We start from the raw sequence: 16,834 nt of genomic DNA on the forward strand, positions 1-16,834 counted from the left end.
ATATCTTGCAAGTCTGACTTCCTTTGTCACAATTGATCATTTTCTATATCAAAATTCAGAATTTCTTCTCAGAGTTGCGAGTTTATATCTGGCAATTCTTTAGTTTATAACTTAGACTGTATATTTAGCTTGGAAATGGCCACAATTTTCTATTCTGTGGCAGAAACCAAAAAATAAAACCTTGACAAGTGTTTTTTGTTTCTGCTAAGGTTTAAAAAGTAAGTAAAAAAAAAAAAAAAAGATGATTGCGACTTTTTATTTCATAATTGCGAGTTTACATCTCTCAATTCTTTAGTTTATATCTTATATAATTATGGTTTTGTTTCCGCCATGGAATAAAAAAAATAAAAAATTGAGTTTATATCTCACAATTCGTTCTTTTTTTGCAATTTAAAATTTTCACAAATTTTTTCACAATTCGGACTTTAAAAACATATTTGCGACTTTTTATCTCATCATTTTGAGTCTTTTTTTTTTTTTTTTGCAATTGCAAGTTTATATGTTCAACTTTTTACAAATTTATATACTTTATTTTAGACTTTTTTTCTCAAAATTCTGACTTTCCTTTTCACAATTTCGATTTTATATACAATTCGGATTAAAAAAAAAGATAATTGCGACTTTTTATCTCATAATTGCGAGTTTACATCTCTCAATTCTTTAGTTTATATCTTATATAATTGTGGTTTTGTTTCCGCCATGGAATAAAAAAAATGATAATAATAAAAAATTGAGTTTATATCTCACAATTCGTTCTTTTTTTGCAATTTAAAATTTTCACAAATTTTTTCACAATTCGGACTTTAAAAAGATATTTGCGACTTTTTATCTCATCATTTTGAGTCTTTTTTTTTTTTTTGCAATTGCAATTGCAAGTTTATCTATCCAACTTTTTACAAATTTATATACTTTATTTTTAGACTTTTTTTCTCACAATTCTGACTTTCTTTTTCGCAATTTCGATTTTATATACAATTCGGACTTTAAAAAAAAAGATAATTGCGACTTTTTATCTCATAATTTTAAGTTTATATCTTGAATTAAGAGTTTTTATCTCGCAGTTCATTAGCTTATATCTTAGATAATATATTAAGTTTCTAAAAAGCCACATACTTTTTTATTCTGTGGCAGAAATATCTGATAATTCTGACTTTCTTTTTCACAATTGCAAATTTTATATATTACAGTTCGGACTTAAAAAATAAAGGTAACTGCGACTTTTTATCTTTATATCTTGCAAATTGACTTCCTTTGTCACAATTGATAATTTTCTATATCAAAAATCTGACTTTTCTTCTCAGAGTTGTGAGTTTATATCTGCAATTCTTTATTTTCTAACTTAGATTTTGTTTAGCTCATAAAAAGATAAAAAAAAATTATTCTGTGGCAGAAACCAAAAAAAAAAAAAAAAAAAAACTGGCAAGTGTTTTTTGTTTCTGCTACGATATAAAAAGTAAAAAAAAGAAAAAAAGGAATGAGAATTTTATATATTACAATTCAGACTTAATTGCGACCTTTTTGTCTCAGAATTCTGAGTTATGAACTCAAAATTGAGTTTATATCTCGCAAATTGTTTTTTTTTTTGCTTCTGCCACAGAATAAAGTCACTATTAAATATTTAGTTTTTATCTCGTAACACCGAGTTAATATCGCAATTGATTTTTTTCTCGCAATTTCGAATTAATGTCAATTCAGACTTTTCACCTCAAAATTGTGTTTAAATCTTGCCATTGTAGTTTCTGTCTCAATTTTGACTTATTGTTACAGAATTGTGAGCTATAAACTCATAATCACAAGAAACAAAGGCCAAATTGTCAGATAAAGTCACGATTACCGATGTTTTTATCTCGAGTTAATATCGCAATTGATTTTTTTTCTCGCAATTTCGAATTAATGTCATTTCAGACATTTCACCTCAAAATTGAGTTTATATCTCGCAATTTAGTATCTGTCCCACAATTTTAACTTATTGTTACAGAATTGTGAGCTATAAACTCATAATCACAAGAAACAAAGGCCAAATTGTCAGATAAAGTCACGATTACCTTTGTTTTTATCTCGAGTTAATATCGCAATTTAGATTTTTTTTCGCAATTTCGAATTAATGTCAATTCAGACTTTTCTTCTCAAAATTAAGTTTATATCTCGCAATTTAGTATCTGTCTCACAATTTTAACTTATTGTTACAGAATTGTGAACTATAAACTCATAATCACAAGGAACAAAGGCCAAATTGTCAGATAAAGTCACGATTACCGATGTTTTTATCTCGAGTTAATATCGCAATTGATTTTTTTTCTCGCAATTTCGAATTAATGTCATTTCAGACATTTCACCTCAAAATTGAGTTTATATCTCGCAATTTAGTATCTGTCCCACAATTTTAACTTATTGTTACAGAATTGTGAGCTATAAACTCATAATCACAAGGAACAAAGGCCAAATTGTCAGATAAAGTCACGATTACCTTTGTTTTTATCTCGAGTTAATATCGCAATTGATTTTTTTTCTCGCAATTTCGAATTAATGTCATTTCAGACATTTCACCTCAAAATTGAGTTTATATCTCGCAATTTAGTATCTGTCCCACAATTTTAACTTATTGTTACAGAATTGTGAACTATAAACTCATAATCACAAGGAACAAAGGCCAAATTGTCAGATAAAGTCACGATTACCTTTGTTTTTATCTCGAGTTAATATCGCAATTTAGATTTTTTTTCGCAATTTCGAATTAATGTCAATTCAGACTTTTCTTCTCAAAATTAAGTTTATATCTCGCAATTTAGTATCTGTCTCACAATTTTAACTTATTGTTACAGAATTGTGAACTATAAACTCATAATCACAAGAAACAAAGGCCAAATTGTGAGATGAAGTCACGATTACCTTTGTTTTTAGCTCGAGTTAATATCGCAATTTAGATTTTTTTTCGCAATTTCGAATTAATGTCAATTCAGACTTTTCTTCTCAAAATTAAGTTTATATCTCGCAATTGTAGTTTCTGTCTCACAATTTTGACTTATTGTTACAGAATTGTGAGCTATAAACTCATAAATACAAGAAACAAAGGCCAAATTGTGAGATGAAGTCACGATTACCCATGTTTTTATCTCGTAACACTGAGTTAATATCGCATTTTAGATTTTTTCTCGCAATTTTGAATTAATGTCAATTAAGAATTTTCTTCTCAAAATTGAGTTTATATCTCGCAATTGTTTTTTTTTTTTTGCTTCTGCCACAGAATAAAGTCGCTATTAAATATTTTGTTTTTATCTCGTAACACTGAGTTAACATCGCAATTTTTATTTTCTCGCAATTTCGAATTAATGTCATTTCAGACTTTTCTTCTCAAAATTGAGTTTATATCTCGCAATTTAGTATCTGTCTCACAATTTTGACTTATTGTTACAGAAATGTGAGCTATAAACTCATAATCACAAGGAACAAAGGCCAAATTGTCAGATGAAGTCACGATTACCTTTGTTTTTATCTCGAGTTAATATCGCAATTTAGATTTTTTTTCTCGCAATTTCAAATTAATGTCATTTCAGACTTTTCACCTCAAAATTGAGTTTATATCTCGCAATTTAGTATCTGTCTCACAATTTTGACTAATTGTTACAGAAATGTGAGATATGAACTCATAATCACAAGGAACAAAGGCCAAATTGTCAGATGAAGTCATGATTACCTTTGTTTTTATCTCGAGTTAATATTGCAATTTTGATATTTTTTCTCGCAATTTCAAATTAATGTCAATTCAGACTTTTCTTCTCAAAATTGAGTTTATATCTCGCAAATGTAGTTTCTGTCTCACAATTTTGACTTATTGTTACAGAAATGTGAGCTATGAACTCATAATCACAAGGAACAAAGGCCAAATTGTGAGATGAAGTCATGATTACCTTTGTTTTTATCTCGAGTTAATATCGCAATTTAGATTTTTTTTCTCGCAATTTCGAATTAATGTCATTTCAGACTTTTCACCTCAAAATTGAGTTTATATCTCGCAATTGTAGTTTCTGTCTCACAATTTTGACTTATTGTTACAGAAATGTGAGATATGAACTCATAATCACAAGGAACAAAGGCCAAATTGTCAGATAAAAAGTCACGATTACCTTTTTAATGTTTATTGTTTAACCAACGCATTTCTCCAGTTGTGAATGTTTGAAGCGTGTGGTTTCGGCAGTATCTGCCGTCTTGTCTCCAGCAGCTTCGATGCACTTTCTAATCGACCGGCCAGAACGCTTTCAGACTCAATGCCGATTTTTGTGGCTGTAAAGTTTGTAAAAGCAACTATCAGAGGATCAACCAAAGCCAGATTAATCCTGTGTCCTTTTATCGTTCTACACGTGATCCAAATATAAATGATGAGCTATTTCCTCTATCATATTGCCGTGAGACTACCTTATTGAACACACGTACCTGTACTTCGTATCGTGTCGTCAGTAGTGGGTAGAATCCGCAGAAGTGTGACAATCGAGTAGCGTTTTATTTTTTCATGTCTAACTATCCCTGGACTTATGTGGACTAGATGTTCCGTACAGCTTTTCGTAAAAACAAATAAATATTTACCATTAAATCTCGTCTTGTTTGAACTGTATGAAAGGTATTGTGTGATATACAGCTGATGTGTTTTCATGAGCGGTGTCTCTAAAACTCTTCGTCGGACTGCTCTTCGTCCCAGCTGCACGTTTCTCGCACGCCGTTCTCTGGAAACTCCACTTCCAGGTCGTAAACGAAGTCGGGATCCTCCTTGTGTTTGCGGTTGCGCTCGAACAGCTCGTCCATCTGGGCCTTCCTGCGGTCCAGCTCCTCGTCGCTCAGTTTATTCAGGTCCTCGTCATCGGGGTCGGACCGCCGTCGAGCGGCGAGACTGTCCTCCAGACTGAGCCCCTGCAGATGATCGCGGAGGATGAGGTGGAGCCGCTCCAGCTGAGCCAAAGAGACCGACTCCAGGTAAACGCTGTGGCGGACGTGATGCTTCAGACGCTCTGCTGCTCGACTGCAGTCTGGAAACAAGGCCGAATAGATTATATTTACGTTAATTAAAGGAGCAGTTCACTTTCAGAGCAAAAATTTACAGATAATGTACTCCCTTGTCATCCGAGATGTCTTTCTTTCTTTAGTCGTAAAGAGGAAAACATTTCAGGATTTCTCTCCATGTAATGGACTTCTATGGTGCCCCCGAGTTTGAACTTCCAAAATGCAGCTTTAAAGAGCTCTAAACGATCACAGCCGAGGAAGAAGGGTCTTATCCAGCGATTGGTTATTTTCTAAAAAAAATTACAACTTCTATACTTTTTTTAATCTCAAAAGCGCATCTCGTCTAGCTCTGCCTGAACTCTGTGTATTCCAGTTCAAGACAGTTAGGGTACGTCAAAAACTCCCATCTCATTTTCTCCTCCAACGTTAAAATCGCCCTGCATCGCTGCAGAAGCGCCGACCCAGAGTTTCCAAGGTGAACATGCAAATAAAATCAAACACCTTTTACAAAAAAAAGGTAAAACGTTTATTTGATGTAAGACGATTGTGAAGTTGGAGGAGAAAATGAGATGGGAGTTTTTCAACATACCCTAACTGTCTTGAACTGGAATACACAGAGTTCAGGCAGGTTAAAAAGTATATAAATTAGGGGTGGGCATAGATTAATTTTTTTAATCTAGATTAATCTAGATTAAAATGGCTAATTTGAATTCTGCTGAAGGCATTCAGAATATGTGTGCTACCCAAATAATGACTAAAAGTAAGTCTTTGAGAATGGATCATAAAGCTCATAAAGCTGTTCTATGATAATTTGTTGATGAAAATAAATTATGTTCAATTAGATGTACTTGTGTTTACTAACTAACTAACAATGAAATTATTTTTTCTACCTATAGATTGTGTTTTTTTTAACGTCAACACCTACCCAGCCCATTACATGTTACACCGTACTTTTATTTTGACAGGTTGCCGTGACGTTTCTGTGTCATACAGTATGATATGATGCTAGTTTTCTCAAATGAAACGGTAAAAGTGACACTCACAGCAGTTTGGGAGATTGAGTTTATCTGTTCATGTGAGATGAAAATGCCAAAAATTACCGGGAGCGTCACGTGTGTTTCAGTATGCGTGTAGTAAAAGCTCGTCTCCGCAATGCATACATACAGCTAGGCAAACGGAACATATCGGATTCATATTAAAACGGTCTTTTTGCATTTCAGTTTTCACATACACTAGTCCATATCGCGATTTGAATTAAGTGACTGACCAACATTTGATTTATGAATCCAAAAAATGACGAATTTACGTGGCATTTCGCTATAGTAGATTCGGTTTTTATGAATGGAGGACGACGCGACCCCGTCTGTGTTTTGGCGGAGGAGACTTAAACGCGCGACCATATTCTACAGTCTTCGGTATACATCCGCGTTAAACTATCAAGGTGAAAGTCATCATATCTTGCGTAGTTTAGACCCAGCTCCCAACCCAAATTTGAGAATAGATTAACGGCGATATTTTTTTTATCGCACGATAAGAGTTTCACGTTAACGCAGCACGTTAACGCCGATAACGGCCCACCACTAATATAAATTGTATTTATTTTTTTTTTTGGAAAATAACTGATCGTTTTTCTAGATAAGACCATTTTTTCTTGGCTGTGATCGTTTAGAGCCCTTTGAAGCTGCATTTTGGAAATTCAAACTCGGGGGCACCATAGAAGTCCATTATATGGAGAGAAATCCTCAAAAAACATAATTTCCTTACGACTGAAGAAAGAAAGACATGAACATCTTGGATGATAAAGGGGTGAGTACATTATCTGTAAATTTTTGTTCTGAAAGCGAACTACTTCTTTAAAACAATAGTTCCGGCGAAAATGAAACTAGCTGACTTTTAGGCCATCTATGTAGATGAGTTTGTTTCTTCATCAGGTTTGGAGAAACACAGCATTGCATCACTTGCTCACCAATGGATGTGAATGGGTGCCGTCAAGAGATTTTAGATTTAGATTATAGATTTAGTTTCTGAAAAGCCACTATTTTTAATTTTGTTGCAGAAAAAAAAAAAAGTTTATATCTCATGATTGTGTGGGGTTTTGTTTGTTCGTTTCTGCTACGGTATAAAAAGAAAAAAAAACTCGTAATTCTGAGTTTGCTTTGAGTGTTTATATATCCAATTTTTTCTTTATATCTTACAATTCTTTCTTTTTTGTCTTAGGTTATATAATTTGTTTATAAAAAGTTGCAATTATCTTTTTATTTTATCCTTTGGCACAAAAAAAGACAGAATGAGAGACCAAACAGCTGATAAAAATATCGCTGTAATCGGAAAAGTAATCTGATTAATCTTGCGAAGCTGAAAACTGCGCTTGTAAGTTTCTTTTTCAGCCACAAAGCTTTCAATTTTGATTTTAAAAAGTAAAAAAGATAATTGCGACTTTTTATCTTATAATCCTGAGTTCTGAGTCTTTTTTTTTTTTTTTTTGTAAATGCAAGTTTATATATCGTATTTTTTATAAATTAATATTCTTTCATTTATATGTTGGAATTCTGAGTTTTTTTTCTCTTAATTGCAAGTTTATACAAATACAAAGTTTACAGTTAGCTTTGTTTATTCCGTGGCACAAAAAAGTTCTATTTTAGATAAATATGTTCTGAACTTTCTTTTCATCAAAGAAACCTGAAAAAAATACTACTCAGCTGTTTTGACATAATAATAATAAAAAAATGTTTTTTTAGAGTAGCAAATCAGCATTTTAGAAAGATTTCTGAAGGATAATGGGACACTGAAGACTGAAGTAATGATGCTGAAAATTCATATATTTTAAAATATATTCAAATAGAAAGCAGTATTTAAAATAGTAAAATAGTTTACAGTTTTTAGTGTTTTTGCTGTACTTTGGATAAAATAAAAGCAGACTTGATGAACATTAAAAATCTTACTGTTCAAAAACTTTTGACTGGTAGTGTCAAAAACAAATTTTGATGTAAACGACAACAGAAGATGGACTTTTTCACCGGAGGACGCATTATTATGGATTATAGACTTGCATTTTAGCTAAAAACGTCTTCATGATGGATTAGTTTCTTAAACGCACAGCTTTTGGTTTCACAAGATGTTAATTGATGAACTGGAGTGGTGTGGATCACATTTACTATACTGTTTCTCCCATTCTGACGGCACCCATTCGCTCCAGGGGATCCATTGGTGAGCAAATACGAAGGTTCACCAAATCAGATCAAGAAACAAACTCCACATCTACATCTCAGATGTACCACATTTTCATATTTAACTGAACTATTTTTAAGTAAACTATCGCTTTAAGTGAGTATTTCATTTGAATTTGAAGTAACGGTTAAATAACGGTTGCTTCACACGTCGCATAAAGTTACAAAACTACTTTGATAATAGACCTTTCTCACAACTTCCGTATTTTGCGCCGGAAATACGTAATTGCTGTGTAAACAGATTTCCGCCCCGGTATGCTGGTAACCAGTTAAACAACGTGAAAAACGCTTAACGTGGCTTAATGTATGTAAAAAACGACCAGGAAACCGCAAGTTTCTGTCAGACCTTACGTGGAACAAACATTAACTACTATCAAAAGAATGAGCCCCTATTCCACATATAAAGTGAATAATATCACGTTAAGCGTTTTCTCCCCCATAGAAGCCCATTATAAGGAAACAGCTTAACGTGGTTTACGTACCTCAACAGCGACCAGGGAAAACCAAACGTATGTTAAATTTGACTTATAATAAATACTTGCTGCTGTCAAAAGAACGAGCTCTTATTCAGCATATAAAGTGCGCGCCCCATAGAAGTCCATTATAACAAACAATGTTAAGCTTTTTCCTTAATGGAGTTCTATAGGGAGAAAAGCGTGATATTATTCACTTTATATGCTCAATAAGAGCTAATTATTTTGACAGCAGAAAGTGTTTATTTTAAGTGAAATTTAACAGAAGTTTGGTTTTCCCTGGTCGCTGTTAAGGTAAGTTAATAAACCAAGCTGTTTCCTTATAATGGGCTTCTATGGGGGAGAAAACGCTTAACGTGATATTATGCACTTTATCTGTGGAATAAGGGTTCGTTCTTTTGATAGTAGTTAGTGTTTGTTCCAAGTAAGGTATGACAGAAATTTGGGGTTTTCTGGTCATTTTTTACGTACGTTAAGCGTGTATAAACGCGGATAAACTCTTAGTGGAAAAACGTATATCCTTTATCCAATTTGTTCCTCTTTGTGACGGAGTTTTCCTACACGACTCTTATGGGGTCTGCAAAAGTTATCTTTGACAAACCAGCGAGGGAAGTTGTGTAGACTCACTCCATTTTAATTTTAAATTACCCGGCTTTCTGCTGTGTTGACATTACACAGGAAGTCTGCATACCCTGCGATTGCGTATTTCCGGTTTCTGTGAAAAAGGTCTATAGATCTCACCTGAATACTGAGAGAAGTTCCTCACAGGTATGACTCTTTTCCTTATTTTGCCGGTGTTTTTGTCCTCATATATGAGGATGATTGAAGGAGGAATAAATTTCACTCCACATCGCTTTGCTATTACAGACATTTTCACTCAAACTTCCATTTCGAGCTGCGAAATCAAACGATAAATGAACAGTTAATGGATATCTATCTATCTATCTATCTATCTATCTATCTATCTATCTATCTATCTATCTATCTATCTATCTATCTATCTATCGGATATTAGTACTGTATCCATAGCAACAGTGAGACGCTTCGCTGAAAAGCGTTAACGGATAATTTTAAATCAAATGCTTGATTCGCGCTGATTCTCTCGCGCTTTCGGTTTTCTTAAAGGCGCAGGCTCACATTCATAACTCGACGAACGCGTTGGTAAATAAACCAGCTATTGAGTGAAAAACGAAACCGTTTTGTATAATTGTGGTTGTTTGGCTGAGGTTTCCACGCTTCCTCTTCTCTACTGTAGCGGTTCTTCTTCTGAAATCCGCTCTGAGGGAATTTAACGCTTGACGCTTAACGGCGCCCTCTGCCGGCGTGACGTCATGAAACCCGGAAGTGAAACCACTGGGATCACAGCATGAGCGTTGGTCGACCATGGTTAGATTATGTTTGTTAGCAAGTGTTTGGTGTTTTATCAACTACGGAAACGCACAAGAAGGTATTTGTGCATCATATATATCACGTTTATCACGTTTAAATGTTTATTTAGTCATCAGTTTGTATTAAATATATTTTTGTGTTTTATTTTCTCCCATTCAGGAGATTGTTTTCCATCTGAGTGGTTGAAGTCAGTGTGGATGTCTATGAAGATTTCCAAAGCAGGATTTCACAGGTTTTCTCTTGCTCTTTAGTTGTATTAATGTGTACGTTTATAGTGTTTTAATGGTTAAACATTATGTTTTTGTTTATAGAGATCTTGAATACAGTGTTCAGTGGAGCAAAATACATCATGATGTCCAAGGTTTACTAGTCCAAAAGCTTCCCAGCGGAGTTTATATGGATGAATATCAGCTGGAAACACTAAGACGTGACACAGGTTTGGAGGTTGGCATGGTTTTTATGTTCAGTTCATGCTCAGATTCAGTATATTTTGCAATATGTGACCCTGGACCACAAAACCAATCATAAGGGTCCATTTTTTGGATTTGTACATCATAAATAAGACAATATTTAGCTGAGATAGAAATATTTGAGAATCTGAGGGTGCAAAAAAATCTAAATATTGAGAAAATCGCTTTGAAAAATGTCCAAATTAAGTTCCTAGCAATGCATATTACTAATAAAAAATGAAGTTTTGATCTATTTACAGTAGGAAATTTACTAAATATCTAAATGGAACATGATTTTGGCAAAAAATAATAATAATTTTGACCCATACAGTGTATTTTTGGCTATTGCTACAAATATACCCATGCTACTTAAGGCGAGACACTGCAGGTGAATAGGGTAAAAAAAAATAACTAACTAAAAGTTATGATCTTACTTACTCAGTTGATTATTTTGATAATTGCGAACATTTTTTGTATTGCAAGTTTTCTAAAATGTTAGGTTTAAATATGCAAATGAGGCATTGTTTAATGAAATATGCGCTAATTTGCATACATTTCTAGTACAAAAATCTAAACACTGGATGAAGTCAAGTTTCAAAATTTTTGTTTAATTTATTAGACATATAAGAGTCAAAACTTTTTACTTATTTTGTCACTCCATAATTCAGAAAAAAGATCAAACAGACAGAAAACCATGTATTTTTTACTATATTTGGGGGGAATAAAATGTTGTAAAAAATCAAGCAAGTTATATATGAACAAATCCCTCTTGAAAAATCTTCAGGATACAGACAGGAATAAAAATGTAAAGTTTGGTGTGTGTGAGTGCTACCGAAGTGGAGATTAATGGATTAAAAACAAATTTTGAGAAAACAGCCTTTTAAAATATGGATTGTGATTGAAATCTATTGACACAAATAGATAAAGTGCTATAAAAGAAAGACTTAACAGCGTCTTTTGGGTGTTTTCTTTCCGCTAGTCTGAAAAAAACTGAAAAAAGCTCAAAATCTCAAACTTGACAGGCTGCAGTTTCTCTCCTTAAGACTGGTTTTGTGCTCCAGAGTCACATATTTGACTAACTATTTCATATTTCACTAGGTTCTTCTGGACTCAAAGGTTGATCTGGAAGCTCCAGAGTATTTGTCGTCTGGTTTTACAGCGCTGATTTTTCTCTCTGGGAAACACGAGGTTGTGGTTCCCGTTCACGGCCGATATCACCGACCGTCAGACTCCAGCAAACGGGTGAAAGTTGACATCGAAACACCCAGACTTCTCCTCCGATCAGATCAGTGTGAGGCTCTGCAGATGAACACAATGAATCCAACCTCAGCTGTTTGCTAAATTCAGCCTGTTTCTGTGCTTTTTTTGTGCTTTTCTGAATCATAGGCCAAACACTGAGTCCTGGAGATGGTCATTTAGTGGTTGATGCTCCCTGTACTGTTAGAAACCAAAGTGTCTGCTCATGGATAGAGATCCTGGATTTGAAGGTAATGCTGATAAAAGTGAAACTGGGGCTTATTTTTTACATTTTAATATATGATATGTATATTGTTAATAAGTAATGTTAATATAATGTAATATGGGTTCTAATAATATGATTTATAGCAATATATTATGTATTATGTGATAATAGTAATGTTTTTATATAATTGTAATATGATTTATGATAATATATTATGATGCTGAAAATTCAGCTTTGCATTGCAGAAATAAATTATATTTTAAATATATTACATTGGAAACCACTTTTTAAAATTGCAATAATATGTCACATTTTTCTGTATTTTAATCAAATAAATGCAGCCTTGATGAGCAGAAAAAGACTGATCCCAAACTTTTCAACATCAGCATATGTAATATAGTAATAACAATTATGTATTTGTATTATTACTTAGAATTAGGTATAATATATAATAAAATGATATTATTTTTTGTAATAATATACAGTGTAATAATAATAAATTATTTTATGTAATATTTATAATATATATTATAGCAAAGCTCATACACACTTTAATGTAAATTATATATAGTATTATTATTTATTATTATATATGCAATAATACGTAATGTTATAAAATATTTGTATTTGTAATAATAGTAATATACAACTATTATAACAGTTCATGCATTTTTTTAATGTAATATATTTATAATTATTTATAATAATATATAACATGCACAAACTTGTTATATAATATATAACAATAAATATTTATATTTTATTATTATTATTTATATTTACATATTAAGTCATGTATAGTAATAAATAACATACATTTTAATCATAGTGATAGTAATATACAATAATATAGCAAAGTTCATGCATATTTTATTCTTATATATTTATAATAATATAAAATATGCACAAATGTGCAAAAGACAAATATTATATATATATATATATATATATATATATATATATATATATATATATATATAAAATTTGTTTTATATATATATAACAATAAATATTATTATTATATACATTATTATATAAATTATTATTTATTAATATTCAAATATAATATAATAAATATATTATAATAATATAATATTATAATAATTTGCTTAAATATATAACAATAATTATTAATGTTAATAATTTAATATAATAATAATTTGCACAAATGTGCAAAAGACAAATATCATTCTATATAATATAACAATAATTATTATTATTATTATTATATAAGTTATTATTATAGAAATTACTATTAGTGTTAATATTTAAATATAATATAATATAATAATAGTTTGCTTAAATATATAACAATAATTATTGTTATTATTATAGAAATTATTATAGAAAAAATATTAGTGTTAATATTTAAATATAATATATTATATTAATATAATATTATAATATGATATAATAATACTAATAATTTGCACAAATGTGGAAAAGACAAATATCATTCTATATAATATAAAACAATAAATATTGTTATTATTATAGAAATTATTATTAGTGTTAATATTTAAATATAATATAATAATAATTTGCTCAAATGTGCAAAAGACAAATATCATTCTATATAATATAAAAAATTATAATTATTATTATATAAGTTATTATTATAGAAATTACTATTAGTGTTAATATTTAAATATAATATAATATAATAATTTGCACAAACGTGCAAAAGACGAATATCATTCTATATAACATATAACAATAAATTTTATTATTTAAGTTATTATTATAGAAATTATTATCTGTCTTAATATTTCAATATAATAGAAATCAAAAAAGTTCATGCATGGTTTAATAAAATGTATATTTATATTATTATTATTATTAATTTATTTTATAATATAATTATATTAACTGTTCATATAAAATTATATTTTCATATTTATATTTTAGTTAAATATTTTTATAATACTCTAATTATAGCACAGATCATGCATGTTTTAATAAAGTGTCTATTTCTAATAACAATATGATTTACAATAATGTACTTTATAATAATGACAGAAAGCGTAATATAATATTATATCTACTAATAGTAATATAGCAAAGTTAATTCGATGTTAAGGCTCTTCTGTGTTGTAGGATAATAATGGAGTGAGTGTGGAGATCCCAGTGGGTGATTCATCCATGAGCCTGATGGTGTGTGTGGTGACTGTCCTGACCGCTGTGTTGAGCTGCGCTTACCTGCTCGCTAACATCTGGAAACACACCCACTTTTGACCACAAACGTGAAAAAAGTGTTACGTTACACTGTACTTACAATAAAAATAAAGTGTTTTACAGAAATGTACATGGATATGTAATCATTAGTGGATTCATACTAATTTATTACTGCAAAATCTGTTTAAAATTGTCAATAAACCTGAACAGTACATTGTTTAAAAAACTGTTTTGTGTCTGTCTGGTATTTCATCAATATTTTAGGAAATAAATGTATTGCAATATATCAACAATAGCTAGATAAAAAAAAAAAAAAAGTTTTAGAAGTTTGATGTTTTCAAAGTTTAAAGTAATTTTAAAGTTTAGAGCTTGAATATTTTGAAGGCTACTCTGTCAGAAATTGTTAGATTATGGATAGATAGCATGTTGTTAGCATGTTACTAGCATGATTAGGAAGTTACTAGCATGTTGCTAGCATGTTTCTATCATGATTAGCATGCTTCTAGTGTGTTAGTATAATTAGCATGTTGTTAGCATGATTAACGTAGTTAATCATGATACACGTTAACATGTTTTAGCATGATTAGCTAATTATTTGCATGTTGCTATAATGATTAACAAGTTACTAGCATGTTTCTAACATGATTAACATGTTACTAGCCTGATTATAGCTTGATTAGCATGTAGCTAGCATAATTCTAACATGTTTCTAACATGATTAACATGTTACTAGCCTGATTATAGCTTGATTAGCATGTAGCTAGCATAATTCTAATATGTTTCTTACATGATTAACATGTTACTAGCCTGATTATAGCTTGATTAGCATGTAGCTAGCATAATTATAGCATGTTTCTAACATGATTAACATGTTACTAGCCTGATTATAGCTTGATTAGCATGTAGCTAGCATAATTCTAATATGTTTCTTACATGATTAACATGTTACTAGCCTGATTATAGCTTGATTAGCATGTAGCTAGCATAATTCTAACATGTTTCTAACATGATTAACATGTTACTAGCCTGATTATAGCTTGATTAGCATGTAGCTAGCATAATTCTAATATGTTTCTTACATGATTAACATGTTACTAGCCTGATTATAGCTTGATTAGCATGTAGCTAGCATAATTATAGCATGTTTCTAACATGATTAACATGTTACTAGCCTGATTATAGCTTGATTAGCATGTAGCTAGCATAATTCTAACATGTTTCTAACATGATTAACATGTTACTAGCCTGATTATAGCTTGATTAGCATGTAGCTAGCATAATTCTAACATGTTTCTAACATGATTAACATGTTACTAGCCTGATTATAGCTTGATTAGCATGTAGCTAGCATAATTCTAATGTTTCTTACATGATTAACATGTTACTAGCCTGATTATAGCTTGATTAGCATGTAGCTAGCATAATTCTAGCATGTTTCTAACATGATTAACAAGTTACTAGCATGTTTTAGCATGATTGGCTAATTGCATGTTGCTATAATGATTAACATGTTACTAACATGATTATAGCTTGATTAGCATGAAGCTAGCATAATTCTATCATGTTTCTAACATGATTAGCAAGTTACTAGCATGTTTTAGCATGATTAGCTAATTATTTGCATGTTGCTATAATGATTAACAAGTTACTAGCATGTTTCTAACATGATTAACATGTTACTAGCCTGATTATAGCTTGATTAGCATGTTGCTAGCAAATTCTAGCATGTTTCTAGCATGATTAACAAGTTACTAGCATGTTTTAGCATGATTAGCTAATTGCATGTTGCTATAATGATTAACATGTTACTAACATGATTATAGCTTGATTAGCATGAAGCTAGCATAATTCTATCATGTTTCTAACATGATTAGCAAGTTACTAGCATGTTTTAGCATGATTAGCTAATTATTTGCATGTTGCTATAATGATTAACAAGTTACTAGCATGTTTCTAACATGATTAACATGTTACTAGCCTGATTATAGCTTGATTAGCATGTTGCTAGCAAATTCTAGCATGTTTCTAGCATGATAAGCAAGTTATTAGCATGTTACTAACATGATTATAGCTTGATTAGCATGTAGCTAGCGTAATTCTAACATGATTAACAAGTTACTAACATATTTTAGCATGATTAGCTAATTATTTGCATGTTGCTATAATGATTAATATGTTACTAGCATGATTATAGCTTGATTAGCATGTTGCTAGCAAATTCTAGCATGTTTCTAGCATGATTAGCAAGTTACTAGCATGTTACTAACATGATTATAGCTTGATTAGCATGTAGCTAGCATAATTCTAACATGTTTCTAACATGATTAACAAGTTACTAGCATATTTTAGCATGATTAGCTAATTATTTGCATGTTGCTATAATGATTAACATGTTACTAGCATGATTATAGCTTGATTAGCATGTTGCTAGCAAATTCTAGCATGTTTCTAGCATGATTAGCAAGTTATTAGCAGGTTTTAGCATGATTAGCTAATTATTTGCATGTTGCTATAATGATTAACAAGATACTAGTATGTTGCTTGCATGATTCTAACATGATTAGCACGTTACTAGCATGTTTTAGCATGTTTAGCAAATTACTTGCATGTTGCTATGATTAACAAGTTACTAGCATGTTGCTAACATGATTCTAGCATGATTAGCAT

At 30.9% G+C, this 16,834-nt stretch overlaps 2 protein-coding genes across 3 annotated transcripts; one reads left to right on the forward strand and one right to left on the reverse strand.

Moving 5' to 3' along the window:
• Positions 1–1,603: 1,603 nt before the first annotated feature.
• Positions 1,604–9,928, reverse strand: cep19 (centrosomal protein 19). Its single transcript, XM_073832823.1, has 2 exons — positions 9,434–9,928; positions 1,604–5,018 (listed from the first exon to the last, which is right to left on the reverse strand). Exons 1-2 carry the CDS (start codon positions 9,561–9,563, stop codon positions 4,660–4,662), a joined length of 489 nt encoding a protein of 162 aa, XP_073688924.1. The 5' UTR covers positions 9,564–9,928; the 3' UTR covers positions 1,604–4,659.
• Positions 9,929–10,036: 108 nt separating this feature from the next.
• On the forward strand, positions 10,037–14,396 carry pigx (phosphatidylinositol glycan anchor biosynthesis, class X). 2 transcript variants are annotated; one of them, XM_073832825.1, is made up of 6 exons: positions 10,037–10,139; positions 10,241–10,313; positions 10,393–10,525; positions 11,629–11,848; positions 11,917–12,017; positions 14,090–14,396. In XM_073832825.1, the coding sequence occupies exons 1-6, from the start codon at positions 10,076–10,078 to the stop codon at positions 14,225–14,227; spliced, it is 729 nt and encodes a 242-aa protein (XP_073688926.1). In that variant the 5' UTR covers positions 10,037–10,075; the 3' UTR covers positions 14,228–14,396. The 2 variants fall into 2 exon arrangements, with proteins under 2 accessions (XP_073688926.1, XP_073688925.1); XM_073832824.1 differs by having other exon boundaries at positions 11,629–11,821.
• The last annotated feature ends 2,438 nt before the right edge of the window (positions 14,397–16,834 follow it).

The sequence above is a fragment of the Garra rufa genome, unplaced genomic scaffold (genome assembly GCF_049309525.1).
Source record: "Garra rufa unplaced genomic scaffold, GarRuf1.0 hap1_unplaced_150, whole genome shotgun sequence".
Classification (NCBI taxonomy): Eukaryota; Metazoa; Chordata; class Actinopteri; order Cypriniformes; family Cyprinidae; genus Garra; species Garra rufa.